General features: G+C 46.8%; 1 protein-coding gene across 7 annotated transcripts in view; it reads left to right on the top strand.

Moving 5' to 3' along the window:
• Positions 1 to 13,197, top strand: part of PTPRE (protein tyrosine phosphatase receptor type E) — a 172,743-nt gene extending 159,546 nt beyond the window's left edge. For 4 of the 7 annotated variants that reach the window (XM_087432857.1, XM_087432853.1, XM_087432855.1 and 1 more), the window contains 6 exons: positions 1,032 to 1,108; positions 1,953 to 2,087; positions 4,687 to 4,812; positions 5,766 to 5,935; positions 7,723 to 7,858; positions 10,272 to 13,197. In XM_087432857.1, coding sequence (XP_087288983.1) covers positions 1,032 to 1,108; positions 1,953 to 2,087; positions 4,687 to 4,812; positions 5,766 to 5,935; positions 7,723 to 7,858; positions 10,272 to 10,346 — 719 coding nt within the window. In that variant the 3' untranslated portion in view covers positions 10,347 to 13,197. The remainder of the gene's footprint in view (positions 1 to 1,031; positions 1,109 to 1,952; positions 2,088 to 4,686; positions 4,813 to 5,765; positions 5,936 to 7,722; positions 7,859 to 10,271) is intronic. The other 3 variants (XM_004438868.3, XM_087432854.1, XM_004438870.3) reach the window with 1 other exon arrangement.
• The last annotated feature ends 6,264 nt before the right edge of the window (positions 13,198 to 19,461 follow it).

The raw sequence follows: 19,461 nt of genomic DNA on the forward strand, positions 1-19,461 counted from the left end.
CCTGTGGCTTAGTCGCTGAGAGTTCATTAACCACCCATCACTGTAAACCGGGCATCAAGGGCAGGGCACCTTCTGGGCCCAGACTGGGGGCTCCTGGGGGCTCTGTCCGGTGTTGGGAAGACAACGCCCGCCTGTGAAGCAACAACTGACCCAGACAGTCCTGTGTGTGTCAGGCGGGCAGTTTGTGACATGGGCTTAGAGGGGGAGAGGGAGGACTTCCTGGAAGCGGAGAGAGTGGCATCAGGCATGACTTGGGGCCGCCTGATTCCACCTCTCATTCAATCCTCCCCCAAGCCTGAGCGAGACATGGCATCCTCTTTACACAGAAGAGGAGTCAGCCCAGGGCATGCAGTAGGGCCTGAAACGAACTCAGCTGAGATCTTCCAGGAAAGGGCCCTGGGACAAGCAAGAAACAGGCAGGGGTGGAGTCGGGACACTGGCCTGCCCCAGATCTTGGGTGAGGGAGGGCTGGCCAGCCTGGCAGGGCCATGGAGGAGTGGAGCGGAACGTCCGAGGAACACGGAAGGAAGGAGGAGGGCACCTGCCTTGAGGAGAGGAGGGAGTGCCTCATTCCAGATTCCTGGGTGGACTCTCAGCTCATGACAGGAGCACGATCCTAAATAGACTTGCATTAGGGGTCACGCTGCGCACAGGCTGAGCGAAGCCTTCCTCCGCTTCAGACCCAGGTTTTTTTGTGGCTGTGATGTCCTGGGCCGGCTACTCCAGGTTGCCAGCCCTGCCACACTCCTTTTACTCCTTAAGTGCAGTATTTTTAATGCTTATATTTTGGTATGAATTACCCCAGTTCATGACAAATGAAAACGATAACTGGAGTGTTTTCAGAGTCTTTCTAACAAAACACAACTGCCCTGGAAGCCTTGAATTAACCTATCTTATAAAGTAAACCGTCGAAAGAGTTGACTTTACTTAGTGATTTTATTAGGTTTTATCTTTTGGGAGCTTGTAGCGACAGATTCAGGTTTGCGAGGCGGGATAGTTTGCACTGACTAAAGGAACGTGCTGCTTCACAGATGACTTCAACCGCGTGATCCTCTCCATGAAAAGGGGTCAAGAGTACACAGACTACATCAACGCCTCCTTCATAGATGTGAGTATGGACCCCGCTGCGCTTTGCGAGGACGTGTGTCCTTCATCTGTGTCACACAGACTCTAATGATTAACTCGTTTTCACAATCGGAAAGGATTGACACGCCTCCAGAAATCCAAACTATTTCATTACCAGAATTACGTGCTTAAAAAGAAATGAGTAATGAACTTTGGAAATAGAGGATATAGACCCGTTGCTAAGTAATTTGCTGTTTTTTCCATTCTGCTTTTAATATATAGTGGTTTTTCTTTTACGTCTCTGTTATGCACCGGTTATATCTTGGTGCTTTCTCTGATGTGATTTCTGTAACACGTATTGCGAGGACGGTGCGATTCTGTGTTCAGGGCACGCAGTCACGGGCTGTCTCGGTGCACGGCGGAGTTAGCTGAAGGATAGGTCGGAAAGAGCATGCAGCCGAGTCTGTGTTAGAATTCTGTTTGCAGATGAGGAAACTGTGCCAGAGGTCACTTGGGCCCAAGTGGAGGAACTGGGATTTGAACCCACTTCCTCTAACTCCAGCCCAGGGCTCTCTGCAGCACCAGGGAGCTAACTTAGCTGAAACACATAGGAACAAGTTAGAATCAAAGCCACCAGGAGCTTTCTCAGGTGGCCACAGGATACCCATTCAGAGATGGCTCAGGTGCCAAAGGTGAGATCAAGTGAGCATATTGACCTGTTTCCTGAGTGTGTGCGCGTGTGCATGTGCCAGCTGGGGCTTGGCTCGGGCCATGGAAGCCTGGAGAACATCTTCCCTCATCTGCCTCAGGCTGTGCTAAACTCACGTGTCCTGTAGTGGAACCGGGATGGAAGAAGTCAGGCTTTAATCTCTGCTCCCCATTTGAAGGGCTACCGACAGAAGGACTATTTCATCGCCACCCAGGGGCCCCTGGCGCACACGGTGGAGGACTTCTGGAGGATGGTGTGGGAGTGGAAGTGCCACACGATCGTGATGCTGACGGAGGTCCAGGAGAGAGAGCAGGTCAGGGGCGCCGCCCAGCCCGGGGCCCTCCGGGGCCATGTGCGCACACTGACGTCCACCAACATGACATGACTGTACCCCTTCCTGCTGTCCTTGGTGAGGCCAGGCCGTACTACTGAGGAGGGAGAGAGGCTGGAAATGACAAAGGTTCCATTTCACCCATCCTTTCTTTTCTTGGTTAACCGTTACCACCCATTGGCTTTTGTGCTTAACCTTCATTTTATTTAACCTGCCTGGAGATTCAGCCATTTTGTATTTGCCACATATACAAATTTGATCACAACCTGCTGAAGAAAAAGCCATTTATTCACTTTTTTCAAGACATAAAGACATAGGCATTGATATGTGTACCTAGTTGATATTGTCCTGGTTGAATTGAGTGAGTTTAAGGTTTCCCTTTTTCCAGAGATCCATCCATGTCCTTCTTGTATTTATTTAATAACATAATAAGCCCTCGTGAACCCACCATCCAACTGAAAAACCAACCTTTTACCAAAAATGTACGTCTATCTAGGTGTTCCCGTAAGATGTAAGCACTACCCTCAGTTGGTGTTTTGATTTCTTTGCATTTTTTTAAAACAGCTTTATTGAGATATAATTCACATACCATACAATTCATCTTATTAAAGGGTACAATTCAGTGGTTCTTGGTATATTCATAGAATTGTGCAACATCACCACTAATTTTAGATCATTTTCATCACCCCAAAAAGAAACCCCATACCCATGAATAATCATCCCCCTTTTCTCCTTCCCCCTAGCCCCTGCAACCACTAGTCTACTTTCTGACTCTATAGATTAGCCTTTTCTGGACATTTCATATAAATGGAAGAACAACATGTCTTTTGTGGTTGAGTTCTTTCACTTAACGTAATGTTGTCAAAGTTCAACCATATTGTAGCAGGAATAAGTTCTTCATTCTTTTCTATTGACAAATGATATTTCATAGTAGGGATAGACCACGTTTTCTGTATCCATTCATCAGTTGATGGACATTTGATTTGTTTCTACTCTGAGCTATTATGAATAATGTTATGAATATTCGTGTTCAAGTTTTTGCACAGATGTATGTTTTCATTTTTCTTGGGTAGATACCTCGGGGTAGAATTGCTGGGCCATATCATAACTCTACACTGCAAACTCATATCGTTTAACATTTTGAGGAACTGCCAGACTGCTTTCCAAAGCAGCTGGCTCATTTTACATTCTCACCAGCAATGGACAAGGGTTCCAATGTCTCCACATCCTTGCCAACATTTATTAGTGTCTTTTTGATTAAAGCCATCCTAGTGGATGTGTTCTTTGCTTTTTTAAAAATCTTTTTCTATCATATAATCTATGCCTAAAGAAACTCATGTTCAGTTTTGCTTGCTTTTGAACTTCTTATAAAGGGTACCATTACAATATGTATTCTTCTGGGACTTGCTTTTTCCACTCAAAATTATGCTTTTGATATTTTTCTATGTTGATGCCTATAGCTGTGGTTCATTCATCATTATTTCATTATGTTCCACTACACGCACTATACGTCCTGCATCCGTTTACTTATCCCTTCTCCTGTCATGGGCATTTGGGTTGATTCCATTCTGTTGTTTTACAAGCAGTGCTGACGGTACATTCTTGTACCTGTCTCATGCTGCACAAGGAATAGTATGAAGAGACAAAATGCCACATTGGAGAGTGTGTGAAAGTCTGAATTTGCAAGATAGCTCCTAATTGCTTCCCAGAGTGGGTGTGGTTTCCAAAGTGGACACTGGCAATGTAGGAGAGATCGTTCATCGACATACCTAGTATGTCAGGCGTCCTCATCTCTGTTGACTGAATAGATATTAACATCATCTCTTTGTGGCTTTGATTTGCATCTCTCTGACTCCTATGAGGTTGAGCATCACTTCATATATTCATGTTTCCTCTGTGCAAAGTGCTGTTCTTGCCTCTCACTATTTTTCTAGTGGGGTTTTTTTTGCCCTTTTCTTATTGATTTATAGGGCTTTTTTACATATTCTTGATACTAATCCTCTGTTGGTTTTATATATTACAAATATTTTGCCACAGTTGATGGCCTGTCTTCACTCTCTTAATGATGTTTTTTGATGAAGTGAAGTTAATTTTATTGTAATCTGTCATTGCAATATTTTGTGTCATGGTTGGTTAGCTCTTTTGGGGTTTTGTTTACTAAATCCTTCTGTCCTTTCTTCTAAGGCTTTCACAGTTTTGTTTTTTACGTTAAGTCTTAACCTGTCCGAGTTTATTTTTATTAAGGTTCAAGAGGCTACCACATATGGTAGTGCAGGTTGTACACTGCCCAACTCCAGGAGGGGCTGGGGCATTCATATTAACCCTGGTAGAGTGTGAGGTAGGGGTCCAGTTTCGTTTTTCCCACATGGAAAACCAGTTTTTCCAGCTCTGTTTCTGGACTCTCTGTTCTGTTCCCTTGGTCAACAGGCATTAATAGACATTTATATTCATATTAATATGCTGTTTTCTTGGTAAGACAAAATACATTAAATAGTTTGAGAGCAATTCTGCATCATATTATCAAAACTGCTGGCAAAAAATTATTTATTACGAGACTGAAAATTTTATTTTATCCCCCAAGGATAAATGCTACCAGTACTGGCCAACGGAGGGCTCGGTGACTCACGGAGAAATAACGATCGAGATCAAGAGCGATACCCTTTCAGAAGCCATCAGCGTGCGAGACTTCCTGGTCACTTTCAGTCAGGTATCGTTGTCTTTCAACTGTTGTCGACAGAACGCACTGCAGCCATCACTTGGGGTCTGCTTGTCATTGTACCAGGATTTCCTGCTCCTTCAGCCTTTTCCGGAGCGCACATTAGTATCAGTGGTCAGCGTGGTGAACAGGGAGCCGCATTATCAAGTGGCAGATCTCCTATAAAATTCAGACCTCTACGGTCACCTGCCTCCTTGCTGGAGCCCGAGGATGGTGGGGCAGAGTGGCTAGCTCCAGAGATGTCCCACTGCCACGCACTCCCCACTCAGGGGAAATGATGACGGCCGGGGGCAGGAGGAATAAAAAGAATGGATAAAGTCACTGGGGCCTCTCCGGGGCCTTTTCAGAGCCTCCAACCAACCCCCATCCCCACTGGGTCCTAGGTTCTGCTCTTTGGCAAAGAATGGGAACTCTGTGGGTCAACCATGGGTAAGGTGACTCACCTATGGGACTTGGTTTTGGGCTCAAGATGGTCAGCACAGCAGAAAACCCGCTGACCCAAAGACTTGTTCTCCTCCATGCCAGTCCCGGAACATCCAGGGCCTCCAGACTCAGAAATGGCTCATCTCAAGGCTTGAGGGGACATGTGGGGTCCCAGCTTCTTAAGAAAGAGGTGGTCCCGTTCTCTCAGGCAAAGCTGCCAAAAATCACGTAAAGGGGTCTGGCAGGCCCTGTTGGGGGCTCCAGGGGACGGCCTCTAGATATCTTGCTCCCCACTCAGAGGGACACACTGCTAGCCTTCTGCTTTAGGGTGACCACAGCCTACAAACAACCTGACCAGGACCCTCAGGCCGGCCAGATGGGGACTCTGCCGGCCACCGAAAGCCTGGGGGGGCTCCAAGCCTTGGCTGGAGTCCCTGGGAGGGTGGCTGGGCCTGAGGCCTGTTCCTGGTGGTGGGGTGAGGGGGTGACCAGGCAATGCTGAGACGCCCTCCGCCTCCCAGCAGCCCCTGGCCCGGCAGGAGGAGCAGACCCGAGTGGTGCGACAGTTCCACTTCCACGGCTGGCCCGAGATCGGGATTCCGGCCGAGGGCAAGGGCATGATCGACCTCATCGCGGCCGTGCAGAAGCAGCAGCAGCAGACAGGCAACCACCCCATCACCGTGCACTGCAGGTGAGCCGCCCGGTCGGGCGCCCCCTCCTGGTGGGCAGACGCAGACCCCACACGCAGTTCACCGGTCCCGGTAGCTTCGTTTCCCTGGACTGAATGTTTTACCTTTTCTTACACACATAACTTTAGATAAATGCATAAATGTCATCTTATCATACATGCAGAGTGCATTTTTGGAGGAGGAGTTAGGAAATGATTCAAACACACATTTCTTTGTGCTTTTTAAGTCATCCAAAAAAAGCCCACTCCTGCACTTCAAGTTGCTTGTCTTCGTTTTGAAAGACTGTTCTGGCTCTGGCAGAAGTGCCCACCCCTCCCCGTCCTCTCCTTGGGTGTGGGGAAAGGAGTGGGTGCCGCTGAACGTCAGCCTGGCAGGAGGGTTTTCTTGAGTTGCTTGAGAATGTCCAGGCCAGGCTCGCTAACGGCCAGCCCACAGCCCCGTGCCGTCCAGAAGCCTCTCAGCCTGGCTCCCAAGTCAGGCCCCAGGGTGGAGGGACATGCCCGGGGCACATCTGGAGACAGCTGGGTACCCCAACAAGGACTTTGATGGGCAGTGTTACTAGGGTAGAGGGTGAATCTGGCCAAATCTAAAGACACACCAGCTCATCTTCCTTCTGTGCCCACGTAGTTCTGGCTATGCCAGGCCCCTGCTGGCCAGGCCCCCTGGCTGGCAAAGCTCTTCCTCACGGGAGTTCGGGGTGTTTTTATTCTTGGAGGGTGCTAATTTGCTTCAAAAGCTGCACTCCTGTTTCTTTTTCACACGTGTGGCTCCCATTTTTGTGACTGTCATTTGCCCACCTCACCCACCCCTTGTAGCCAACAGAGCCAGCTTAACGTGGCAGGTTGGGACTCCTGCCTTGCTTGGGACCCGCCTGGGCGCACTTCCAGCCTGGCCAGCAGGTGGAGCACACGCCTTGGGTTTTCAGTCCCTGGTTCCTTTGTAGACGTCGTTTAGAATAAACTGGAAATGAGTTCCTTGTGTTCTGCCCTCACAAACCCACACTGAGTTTAGCATGTGTTGGGCACCAAGGATGCCAAGGTGAATGAGACCCCCACAAGGGCTTCCCACCTGTGGGAAGACAGACGTAGGGACAGGTCATTGCAGCCCATGCGAGGGATTCTGGGGCCCAGAGGGCAGCCGTGCATCTCCAGAGGGCTGTCTGGAAGAGACCTGCCAAGCTCGCCTCTGTTAGGCCTGCTCCCTTGGGCTCTCCTAAGAGGGTCTGCTCTTGTGGGGTTTATCCAATTTATCAAGCAAATGACCTTCTTAAATGAAGAAGACTCAGATCTTCATTGCTAGGAAGTGTCCATTATCTGACCATTCCTGGCAGTGAACGTCTTCTGTCTAAACATCTCAGGAGGCCGACCCTGGCACAGCAAGGAGAGTCCAGGCCAGGATTACCTCTCTCTAGACCTGAGCCGGGATAGTCTGCATTTCTAACAAGCTGCCAGGTGATGCGGATGCTGCTGGTCCAGGGACCACACTCTGAGAACCACCGGTCTATGCGGGAAGAAGGGAAATGGTTACAGCAGTTTAAAAACTTGTAACTGTTCCTGATCCACTCGTGAGATATCTGTCTACTGTAATTAGGCAAGTGTTGTAGGAATTTTATGTTTGCTGAGTCTTGGTCAAAAGCTAAGCTACATATAATGATCATTAAAAATCCAGACTCCGATCATTTTCAGTGATGGCTGCTTCAGGAGTGATGTGTTGGGATTGGGGTAGGCTGTCTGTTTCACATCCCCACGGGCGAGTTTGGTTATCCACATTAAGCACTTTTTCTCCACAGTGCTGGAGCTGGGCGAACAGGTACATTCATAGCACTCAGCAACATTCTGGAACGAGTAAAAGCTGAGGGACTTTTAGACGTATTCCAAGCTGTGAAGAGTTTACGACTTCAGAGGCCACATATGGTGCAAACCCTGGTAAGAAACTGAGTGATAAGGATGTTTCCAGAAGAGTCGAGAATTGTCTCATTGAATTTGATGTATGTTTCATTAAAGGAGCTCAAATATATGGGAAGGGAAGAAGGTAAAATTCCCAAGGAAAAGAGCTAACTGGAACTTTTCACAGTAAAGCTTTACAGACCCCTTCCTTCCTTGAGTCTGGCTGGGCAGGACACAGGAGAAGGGGCTCACCTTGGACAGAGGCACTGATGACACCAACTGCTCTGTCAAAGTGAACTCTTCTACCAGATTCTGATATACATGTAAAAAACATGCTGTGTTGGGGCCAGCCTGGTGGCGAGGTAGTTAAATTTGTGCGCTCTGCCTTGGCGGCCCGGGATTCGCAGGTTCAGATCCCCGGCACAGACCTATGCACTGCTTGTCAAGCCATGATGCGGCAGCGTCCCACATATAAAGTAGAGGAACATGGGCACGGATGTTAGCCCAGGGCCAATCTTCCTCAGCAAAGAGAGGAAGATTGGTAAGAAATGTTAGCTCAGAGTTAATCTTCCTCACCAAAAAAAATGTGCTATCACCAGGTTCAAAAGCAGCACTGATGTTTACAATCCTGGAGCTTGTAATTTCCTACCTTACACTATTCCATCCTTGACTGGGTCTCAGTCAACCACAAGATACTGTCCAGGGGGCTTAAGGAATCCACGTAACGTACAGTTGGCCCAGACATTCTCTTTCATTCCGTGGTGAAAACGCACACTTTCTGGTTTTCGGAAGAGAAGCCTCCTCACCATACTTGGTAATTGTTCTACACCAGCAAGTGCAATTCTAAAGGCTGTTATAACTCGTCATTTTCCCCAAGGTTTCCTATTTTAGGACTTGCCCTCCTGGCCTGCTCATTCTCCATGCTAACTCGATCCTGACTCAAGCAGGCGTAGAAGGTGAAAGGAGGGCCCTTCATGACCTTCCTGTCGTTGGGGAAGCAGGATGGCTAGACAGAATTGCCTGAGCAGAGCGGGGTTCACCCTCCATTCCCAGGCTGGGCAAGAGTGAGGTTCTCACCTGACCACACGCTCCACTGGCCTGGAGAGCGCTCACATTCCTCCAGTTGCGAAAGCTGCCCCTCAGACCAATTAAGCAGAATCTCTGGGGGTGGGACCCAGGCATCAGCATACGTAAAGCCCCCCAGGTAGTCCCAAAGTGAATATGGATTTGAGAGCCGCCAGGCTGGAAGGAAACTGGGTGGTTGGTGGCTCCCCCAGACCCCTCTCCCCACCGGCCCCTCTGTGGGCTGTGATTGTGATGGAAACCAGGAGAGCTGAAAGCAGTGGGAACTCTCCTTAGAGCCTGGGCCCCAGTGCAGACAGTCTTGCTAGGGCTTGGGGAAGATGCTAGAGAAGTCCATTGATGCCTCCTAAAGGCTATGCCTGCATCATGATAGCTGATACCTCCTAGGGGTGTCTCGCACTAGAATGACTTTGAGTGTGGAAAAAAACAGAGGCAGACTACTCCACAGGAGATTTTCTAGATCAAAATAATAATCATTAATAAAAACAGGAACTCCCTCAAAAAGAAATTCTGTTTTTAATTATGAGCCAGACTCTTTCAGTTTCTTTCCTGATGGTTTTTGAGTTCACTACAGGCTTCCCCCAGGCAGAGGGAATGGCTTTAGTCCTGCCTGGCCAGAGGTTAAGTATAAAAGATAAGCCGTGGGTCCCTGTGATGCTCAGGCTTCGGGCCGTCGTCCCACTTCACAGCTGGACCCGCTCGTGGTTCTGTGAACTTGGACAAGCTCCTTCCACTTTCTGGACTTCAATTCCTATCTGTGGAAAACGGGGTTACAGCACCTGCCTTTAGAGTTGGTGTGCAAATTTGCTTTGAGTACCTCAGAGACCCCATGAGTGCCTGGCCTCCAGACTCCCAGCAACTGTAGCAAAGAGCATCTCTTGTCTGACTCAGCATATAGACACTTCCTTGGTGTTCTAAGGACTCCTGCCTCTCATAAATTCTCCTGATCTGGCCAATATATTCTGTCTTCAAGGGCATCTAGCATCCAAGGCCCTCCCATCTCGGCTCTACGCTTTCTGACTGCAGTGTCTCTCTGCACCCCCTCACTGGGAAGCTGCCTGGGTGTCTTCAATTCAAAAATAGTTGTTTTCCAGTTTAAATATGAAAAGTAAAGACCTTTTACTCAAACTGTTCTAGAAATAGCTAAGCTGAAACTAAACATTATTTTCTAGATAGGAAAACAGCTTTATTTGGAAGTGTTCATGTGCCTGAAAGCTGAATTATGTAACAGAAGCTGCTATGTAGAAGAATATACAGTATTTTAATAACCAGTCAGACTCTTTTATGTCTTTTTTTAATGTTTCTCCCAGTTAAGTGAAACAGATTTTTTTAAACATCATTTTAATATATTCTTGGTTTTCTTTTTCAGGAACAGTATGAATTCTGCTACAAAGTGGTACAAGATTTTATTGATATATTTTCTGATTATGCTAATTTCAAATGAAAATTTCTGCCTTAAAATATTTTTTAATTTAATGGTCAGTATATTTTGTAAAAATCATGTTAATTTATTTCATAGTTGACATTAATATCCTTCCTAATTTCTTTGTACATATTTTGTTATGCTTTAAAGACCACCTGCTATAAAGTTATTAAATCTTAAATACCCCCTTTAAAAACTGGAATCATGTATTAAAGTCAAATACTATCCCATAAAATATATATTTCCGCTAATATTGCTACATATTTTAATTTTCATTGGATTCATATCATTTAATTTCACACATTCAGCACCTCTAAATGTTATAAATCTTAATATGCCACGTGTGCTTATGCAAAATTCTAAACAAAGTTCATTGTCAAGAAAGCAGTCGAAGACTCAGAAATCAGTTGAAAATTCACTTTTCTAACACTGATTTTACAGCCCTGAGCGGCAGCATTTTTGCAGGCAAACTGTTCATGAAGATGCAATGTAAACAGGGAACTTTGTAAAGTCCTCAGTCTCAACTCCTGTGGTTTATCTTTACATTTTGAAGATCAAGGACTTTACAACCTGAATCCGGGTCTAAAACACATGAGAGTAGTGGGTGACTATATGGTGATACTTCAACATGCATTTATTCAAGGCTGTGTCTGTGCCATCTTGGCTGATGAGATGTCAGTGCTGGTGGCCCAGTTCGCCCATGGCCTTGAGTATAGCAAAACCAGCTGTCGGAGCTGTGCTCCCACAACACCACTTCCTGTCCATCTGTCCATCTGTTTGACTCAGATAAGCCTCTGAGAATCAAACCAACTGTATTTCTCACTCTCCCCTTTCATTCTGTCACAGCTGCCCTTGCTGGGCTTGGGCTTTGCCTAGAGGCTCGACACAAAACCACTTCCCATTCCAAACATTCAGATAAAGCCAAACGTCTGACCGGCACAGAAGCAAGAAGCACACGCTTGGGTAGAAACAGTGGGGCAGCCACAAGCAATTCCGCTTTAAACTTTCTGAGAAGCATTTTGGTATTTAAAAATTTCTTGTAAAAGCTAAGATTGTTTGTAAGAAAAGAAATCTTAAAATCTAGATTTATACAGGTTTTTTTAAAGTCCCACCCCTCAATATTTAATAGAAGAAAAAGAAAGAGAAATCCTTAATCTATAGGCTAACTTATTTTTGAATGGACATCCTACTGAGACCTTTGACACTGGATAATAATAATCCCACTGCCAGACAGGATTGGCTTATGGGGCAAGAAAAAGGGGAAGGATGAGTGTAGAAAAGTTTAATTTAGTAACAGTGATCTTTCTATGGCCATTAGGTACCTAGCAGATGAGCACAATGTAGAAAAGAAGACATCTGGTCTACTTACAGAAAGCATTTAATATATGCATTTTTGGTACATTTTTTGCTTTTTAAGAGAGATATAAAGGCCTTATTTGACATTTCCACTGATAACCAATTGCACCCTCCTATTGCACTGTTTATCTGGTGTTTGTATCTAGTGTGCACAAAGGCAACCCCAGGGTAGGCTACATTCTAACAATAGGCTCACAGGTCATCAAGCTTCTGTCGCTCCTCTGAGCCCCACCCAAGGGCAAGACGAGGTCCCCAGCTGGAAGGACCAAAGCACAACTTTGTGACCGCTGCCATCCCGCCAGCTGCATCCCTGGGCTGCACACTCATGCTGATGCGCCCCTCTCTCCTTCTTGGTACAATGAATACGCATTTGGGTCAAAGAGGAAAATGCAGGGAGTTTTGCAACATGCACCGGTTGGTCCCATTTGTTTTCATTGTTAAAATCCCAAGCCCAAAGCCTTTCTTTGACCAAAGGAGAAGAGACAACTGAGCTTTCGTTCTGCACCAATCCAGAAACAGAGCCGGCTGGTTGTGATGAAGGCAGCTAGTCATTTATTTGAGGGCTCAAAGTTAAAGCCGGGGTCATGGATTTGGGTCCAAATTTAGGAGACCTTACTCAGAATCCTTCATGTCCTTTAGTGGTCTAACGGGCATCTCTTGTCTCCAGATTAAGGTAGACCTTCTCGGGGAGGCCCTTGGGAAAGGGCCCCATTTGTGTGTCCTTCTGCCCCCTTGGCCTTCTCCCGGTGTCCTCTGCAGGTGTCCTGGCACCTGGTTCGGCCCCTCCAGTTTGGGAAACAGAGCAGAAGCCACTGTCCCTCCCTCCCTAGTTGGGGACAGCACTTGCCTTTCCAGGGCGCCTGGAAATTGCAGCCTCATGGCCTCTGCCAAGGCCCCCCAGTTCAGACAGTACCCTTGGGCACTCGGGGCCTCACTATCCTGTCTGTGCAACCCAGAAAGTTGATCTGTTCTTCCCCTTCGGTCAAAGAAAGTCCATTGTACATATCAAAACAGTGCCACATGGACAAGGTCATTTTTCCTTCCACGTTTTTCCATGTTGCATGCAGCTGCATTCAAATGCCAAATAGTGATTAGAAGACAACCATTCTGATCTACGTGCTTTATCGGTCACCGTGTGACTCTCTTTACTGTTTCTCTCCATGTGCTATACGAATGAAGAATGCATACCAGTGTTTTAAAAGGTATTTTTATGTGTTTTTAAAAACTTTTTAAAATGAGCCTGACACCTCTGTTTCAGCATTTGGAGACATGCCCATGTTATTTTTTTAAATGTATGATTACTGATACTTTTGTTTAACTAAGTTGTGTTTAATTTATGTGCAATCTTTATAATATATGTATGTATTCCAGTTTCAACTATCATTTTCTTTTATTACATTTATAATTTGATCTTGCTCTGATTATAATGCCAGTGAATGTTGCTGAATTCTTTGTATATGCAAATTGCAAGATCTAAAACATTCTGATGCAAGGATAAATCTTACTTTGACTTCCAGCCTGCGTCTGTTTCTTCAATGAAATCTCTTAATTTCATTCCTGTGCCTTAAGTCTTTTTAGACAAGACATTCATTAGGAAGTAAACATTGATTTATATAGACAATTAATTTTAGGGCTTTTAAAATTTAGCTCAGACCTGGTGTAGAAACAGCCCCTATGGCACGAGTGGACGTGGTGGCCAGGGGGCTGGCCCCAGCTCTCAGCTGGTCTTCAGAAGGCGTGAGTCAGCATGAAGCACGGAGTAATAACTCACCCTTCAGGGAGCCCCAGTTCCTAGTTGAGTCCAAACAGGGCTCTGAGCCATGAGCAGTGGTTTCTCGGACTCTCCAGGGAAGCTGACAGCATGCTTGATGTCCACGGCCAGGTGGAATCAGAAAGTCCTTCTAACGTTGCTTTTCCTCCTAAAATCTAAAACCGTCTTAGGCCTCCTTTTGCACATCTTTCTGTCTCTGGTTTTCCCCAACTCTCTTTCCACGCCTTCCATCTTCACCTCCCTTCCCTGCCCCACACACCAGCTTCCTCTTTCAGATATTCTGGGCCTCATATGGAATTTAAACATATGCTTTTTATCATTTGTTGTATTTATTTAATAAATTTTATGAGCCTGATTATATTTGTTAAAATGGATGATTTGAAATCCTTTATTCCCCTCCCCCCCCCAAAAAAAAAAAAACAAATCACCTGCTGTGAAATGCTGTTTGCTCTTGTGCGCCCTTTAGTTATTGGGTTTTCCTTACGGTCTGTCTGTCTGCATGTCCCTGATCAGCTCTAGGTGTGGTGCGGGCCCTCCCTTGGGCTGCATAGAACTGGAGAAGTGAAAGTGCAGACACACCCTGAGGCGGCGGACAGGGGAGGAGGGATGGGAGAAAGGAGGTTTGGAGGAGGGACCGCGAGGGCACAAGCAGACATCATCAGTGAATCAGGGACCATCTGACTCGACCAACCTGACTGAGTCCCCAGCCTCAGAGAAGGAACAAACACTGGGCCTGCCTCAGAGGAACCCCATCAAATGGAAACACACAAACAGGACACCGCGTGCTAACAGACCTCTGGGTAGACAGGCATGTTAGCCGATGGCCGAGGGAGGTTAGGCCTCCCTGGGATTGAATGGCACAGATTAGGGACGTGCCTCTTAGCAGGCTCCATGGTATTTCCAACCATCAGAGGACTCATGGGCAAGTCTTCTACCAGAGGAAGCGGGCCTTCCGCCCAAACCCAGGCTCCATACTTGAGGAGAGCCAGGCAGCCAACAGGGCATCCGGCCAACTCTGCCACCTCCGGCCAGAGCAGGGTCCCCTGTTATGGGCTGAATTGCTTCCCCCCCAAATTAATATGTTAAGTCCTAATCCCCAGTTCCTCAGAATGTGACCTTATATGGAAATTGGTGAATTTAGCTAAGATGAGGTCATAATGAAGTATGGTGGCCCATTGGGTGGCCCCACTCTACTTCAGTAGGACTGTGTCTTTATAAGAGGGAATTTGGACAGAGAGAGGGAATGTGCACAGAGACAACACCACGGGAAAAGAAGGCAGACATTGGAGTGATGCCTCTGCAGACCAAGAACACCTGAGCCTGCCAGGAGCTAGGAGAGAGGCACAGAGCAGCTTCTCTTGTGTAGCCTTCAGAAGGGAGCAACCCTGCCTACACCCTAAGGGGAATTTCTGGCCTCTAGAACTGCGAGACAATAAGAGTCTGTTGTTTAAGCCACCCAGTTTGTGGCCCTTTGTTAGGGCAGCCCTAGGAAACCAACACCCCCTCACACTGCTCTCTACGGCCAGAGGTATCTCAGTTTGAGTTTATCTGAAAGAAAACCCTGACACAGGGCACGTGGTTTAATTGGGAGGAGACCACAGGAGGCAGGCGTGGCGGAGCAGGGAGATGAGGCAGGGTGGAGGAAGAGCCACTGGGAGGGGCAGCACAGAGACCATCTCTGGGGACTTGATTCTGCCATGACGCCCGAGGGGCCTCTCCGAATCGTCCACCTAAAGGGCAGGACGCTGGAGTGCTGACCCACCACTTTCCGCTCCCAGGTTGGAGGTTGTATTTAGGGGTGCCAGCCCCTGGTCACGAAGGGTGGTGTACCCCAGCAATACAGGGAGCCAGATTTGTTGTCAAAGGTCAAACCAGACAGAAATATACAAAGAGTACATATGAACTCGGCCCTTCACCTGACTCCTCCCCCATCTCAATTCATTGATAACTTCGGCGAACGTCCTTCCAGACAGCTGTTTGCAGGTTTAAACTTGTGCAGTTACATCAACACATGGACAATTTGTTTTCTTGTTTGTTTTTAAGAACAACAGGATCAAACTCCCAGTATATCATCAAATTCAGGATGATAAGGTTGTCAAATCCACTTTCTGTTCTGCTAAGAAAGCGCGTACACTGCCGATTATTCCTGGTAGGACACCATCAATTTTGAGATCCATCCTGATGTTAGAGAGGTTAATATGTGAAAACTTTGCATCTTAGAACTGATGAAATATGCTACCTATGGGCAGTGGTGTGAATTGCCCTTTTGTTCAACATTCTGCCTTAGAAGCTGGCCGTGTCAGCCCACACGCAGCTTCCTCATTCTGTTTAAAGACTCCTCAGTATTCCCAGGTATAAACCTAACAAACCCTGATGGTCATTCCTCCATGATGGACATTAGCTTGTTTCCATTGGCTTGCAAGGTTATACTGCAATCTTATGATGAATACACTTGCGCATATGTGTATTTGTTCTCATGTGCAAAGTACTTCTACAGGAGAGCTGTCTAGAAGGGGAGTTTCTGGGTCAAAGGGCACACACATTTTAAATTTAAGTAGGAACTGCCAAATTGCCGTTCAAAGGATCCCCCAACTCATTTGCCCAACTCCAGTGCAGATGGTGCCCGCTTCCCCACACCCCACTAACCCTGGGTATTAGCAAGCCTTTTAGTTTTTGCAAACTGATAGAGAAAAAAATCATACCTCGTTTCAATTTGCATTTCCCTAACTTCTAGTGGGTTGAACATCTTTTCACGTTTATTATTTGTATTTCGTCTGTGAATGACCAATTCATTTTTTGTCCATTTCCCTAATTGTGTCATTTGACTTTTCCTCATTGGTTTATTGTAATTCTTTTTAAGACATGGATACAACCCTCTGTAATCATATTATAACTATTTCCCGTCAATTCCTTATAAAAGACTGTTATTGATGGCTATTTAATGTTCCTTGTCCAGGAAGCTTTAGGACTTGCCCGCCTGTAGATGGTGTTGCTGAACACAGGCCGACTTAGCCTGACAGCTGGGCACTCTGTGGCACATGGCAATACCCAACAAACATAGCAGATCAAACCTTCATTCCTTTGAAATCATGTAGACACCAGGAGGGGCTTCATGTGAACAAGTCATGGGCACTTGTAGTTCCTTCAGGGAGAGCAATATTGATGAAATCCCAATTTATAGACTACTGAATGCTCAGGTGCCAACATGGCACTTGGTGCTGGAGGCACCAGGAGGTGGGAGATGCAACTAAATCCTGGAGATGCCTCGGGGGCCCGGGCAGTCTGCGTGGCACCAAAATCAGGGTCCCTCGAGCTGTGGCTGGAGTACCAGACTCATGTCTGGGATGATGATGCCAGCAGCAGGCCTAGAGGAATTTTCTAGAAAGCCCAGCAAATGGTAGGATCCTAGACATAGTATCTTAGATCATTTTGAGTTAAGCAGCTAGAATTTACTTTACGGAGTTGACATTGGTGGTGTAGTTTCTCCATTACGCCCTGGAATGCCTCAACCAAGCGTGCCTGTCCGTTGAGGCCTAAATTCCTGTCTTGACTATTTAGGACTGAGGGTGGCCTTCCCTTCCTTCCTTCCCTCCTCAGCCCTCCAGGTATTGATGAACTTATAACAAAACTCCAAAACCTTTCTCTGCCCCTGACAGAAAACTTCTTCCCCAGGACCAACCAACTCACCACGGGCTCCTGCCCCGGGACTCACCTGCAAGTTCTCTCTCAGGATCTAGGTCACATTAGGACAACCAGATAAAACACCGAGAAACATGTATTTTCATTTGCTAAATCTGGTGTCCCTGGGTCAAATCCCTGTCCCTGGACCCACTACTTCTGTCCAGACGAACCGGACATGGCCAGGGTTTTGGGGCGTCCCCTTCTACAAATATGACAGCCGTTCCCGCAGGACTAACACGGTCACAATGGCTTATTGGCCAGGAGAGAAAGTAACTGTCCATCCATGTCAGTTGTCAAAATGGAGACAGAGGCTTAAGATCCAGCTCCTCTGAGTCTGTCCATCTGCCGCTCCTCCCTCTTGGTTTGTTTGTTTTCTTTACTGCTACACCTTTTAATAAATACCATGGGTTTTAAGATCACTTCATCTCGCAGCCACCTGGTTGGGTAACTCTTGTACCTGGTCATTGGAATACGGTGACTGGTGAATACGTGGTCTGCCCGCATGGATGGACAAAGTTTGGTCCTAGCAGAGGAGGCAGACACATAATTAGTGGTCTAGTTTCCACTGTGGTACATTCCACAAAGAAGTACAGGATGACTCCAGAGCATGCAACAGGGGACCCAACCCAGCCCAGGAAATGGGGACAGGGTGAACCAGGCTTCCCTGAGGGAGCCTCACTGGAGCTGAACTCAGGCCTAGAGGGAAGCATCTTGTGAAGCAGGAGGTGCAGAAAGTCCAAGGCAGAGAAGAGCAGGGTGCATGTGTGGGTGTGTATGTGTAAGTGTGTGTATGTAGGGTCATGCTTGCCTGGCACTGGCCTGCATGCCCTATTACAACCATGTGTCCTTCGGGCCGCCATCTGGGCAGGACACCAACTTCCTGGGATTTGTAATGATCCAGCGCCTGGCCAACCTGGATCTTAACTTATCTCAAAGAACAGCAAGTCTTGAAGGAACATAGGGCCCTTCCATGTGAGCTACTGTTCCTGGGAACACTGGTCATACCAAGGACAGTCCCTCATGGCAAGCAGGTCATCTTTGTTCCCCCGCCTACATAAGCAACCCGCTCTCTGCCCACGGTAGCAAGTGCACAACTCCGCCCAGCCAGCCGCCCCTGGACACTCCCTGTACATAAGACCCAGTGAACCCATATATCTTGTATGCCATCTCCGAGTCTTTGCTTCGGTCTATCCGCTACCTATCCCACGCTGCTTGCACAACTGGGCGTGCAGCCAGACAGTATATGAATGTGTGTATGAGTGTATGTATGAGTATACGAATGTGTGTGTATGTGTGTATATGTGTGCATGTGTGTGTGTGTGTGTATGAGTATGTATGTGTGTATGTGAGGGTGCATGAGTGTGTGTGTGCACGAACATATGTTTACACATATGTGTGGGAGGGCGGTCTTGCCTAAGGAAGGCAAGAGTTGGCTGGTACAGAATTAGAGCAAAGAAAGCCACGGAGACTGGCAGCCAGGTCACGCAGAAGCTTGGAGGCAAAAGAGTACAAACAGCTTCCGTTTATGGAGAACGTTCCATCAGAGGGATGTTACTCACTTGGAATCTGAGGCTCAGAGAAGTTACCAAACCACACAGCCAGTAGGTATTTATTTCTTGCACACTGTTCTCAAATACACAATTAGCCTGATTGAATGGTTGATATTTCTGCCTGAAGCTTCCCTCCTCCACAAAAAATGCTAAATCAAAGACATGTCCTGCGGACATGTGTTTTTCTAAACACTTGTTTAAATGAGCTTTTTTAATCAAGCACCCACAGCCCTAGGAAATGAAAACCCCCCTTGTGCTCTTGAAATACTGTACTTCCTAAGGTGAGAAAATATGCTCATATAGTTCAGTGAGATTGTTGAGAATTAAATCGTAAAGGATATTTTAATTAATCAGTATATTCCATTCCCCAGGCATATGGCTAATTGAAATTTTCCTATATTCCATAATTACTACTAAATCTGGAGTGTTGGCAGAACAACTTAATCATAGAAAAATGCTATTATTTTACATTTTCTTGAATTTTGCCTACCTAAACGACACATTTATGACTCACACCTTCAAATCAAGTGCCTTTTCTAATGAGGGCCCCACTTCCTAAAATCCTCTCATTTCTTCTGCTCTCTGCCACCACCTCACTCTCCTTTGCGGCCCAGCTCAACTGTCACCTGCCCTGTGCAGCCCCTCCATCCTACGACCTTCCTTCAACCCGTCCCCCTTCCTCACAATCTGAGACAACACTGTCCAGAACTCCATTACAGCAGCCGAAATAGTAAAAGCAACTACCATTGACTCAGACAGCCACGCAGACACTCATGCG

This window comes from Ceratotherium simum, chromosome 6, assembly GCF_057802395.1.
Source record: "Ceratotherium simum simum isolate JZ-2026a chromosome 6, ASM5780239v1, whole genome shotgun sequence".
In the NCBI taxonomy this organism is placed as follows: domain Eukaryota; kingdom Metazoa; phylum Chordata; class Mammalia; order Perissodactyla; family Rhinocerotidae; genus Ceratotherium; species Ceratotherium simum.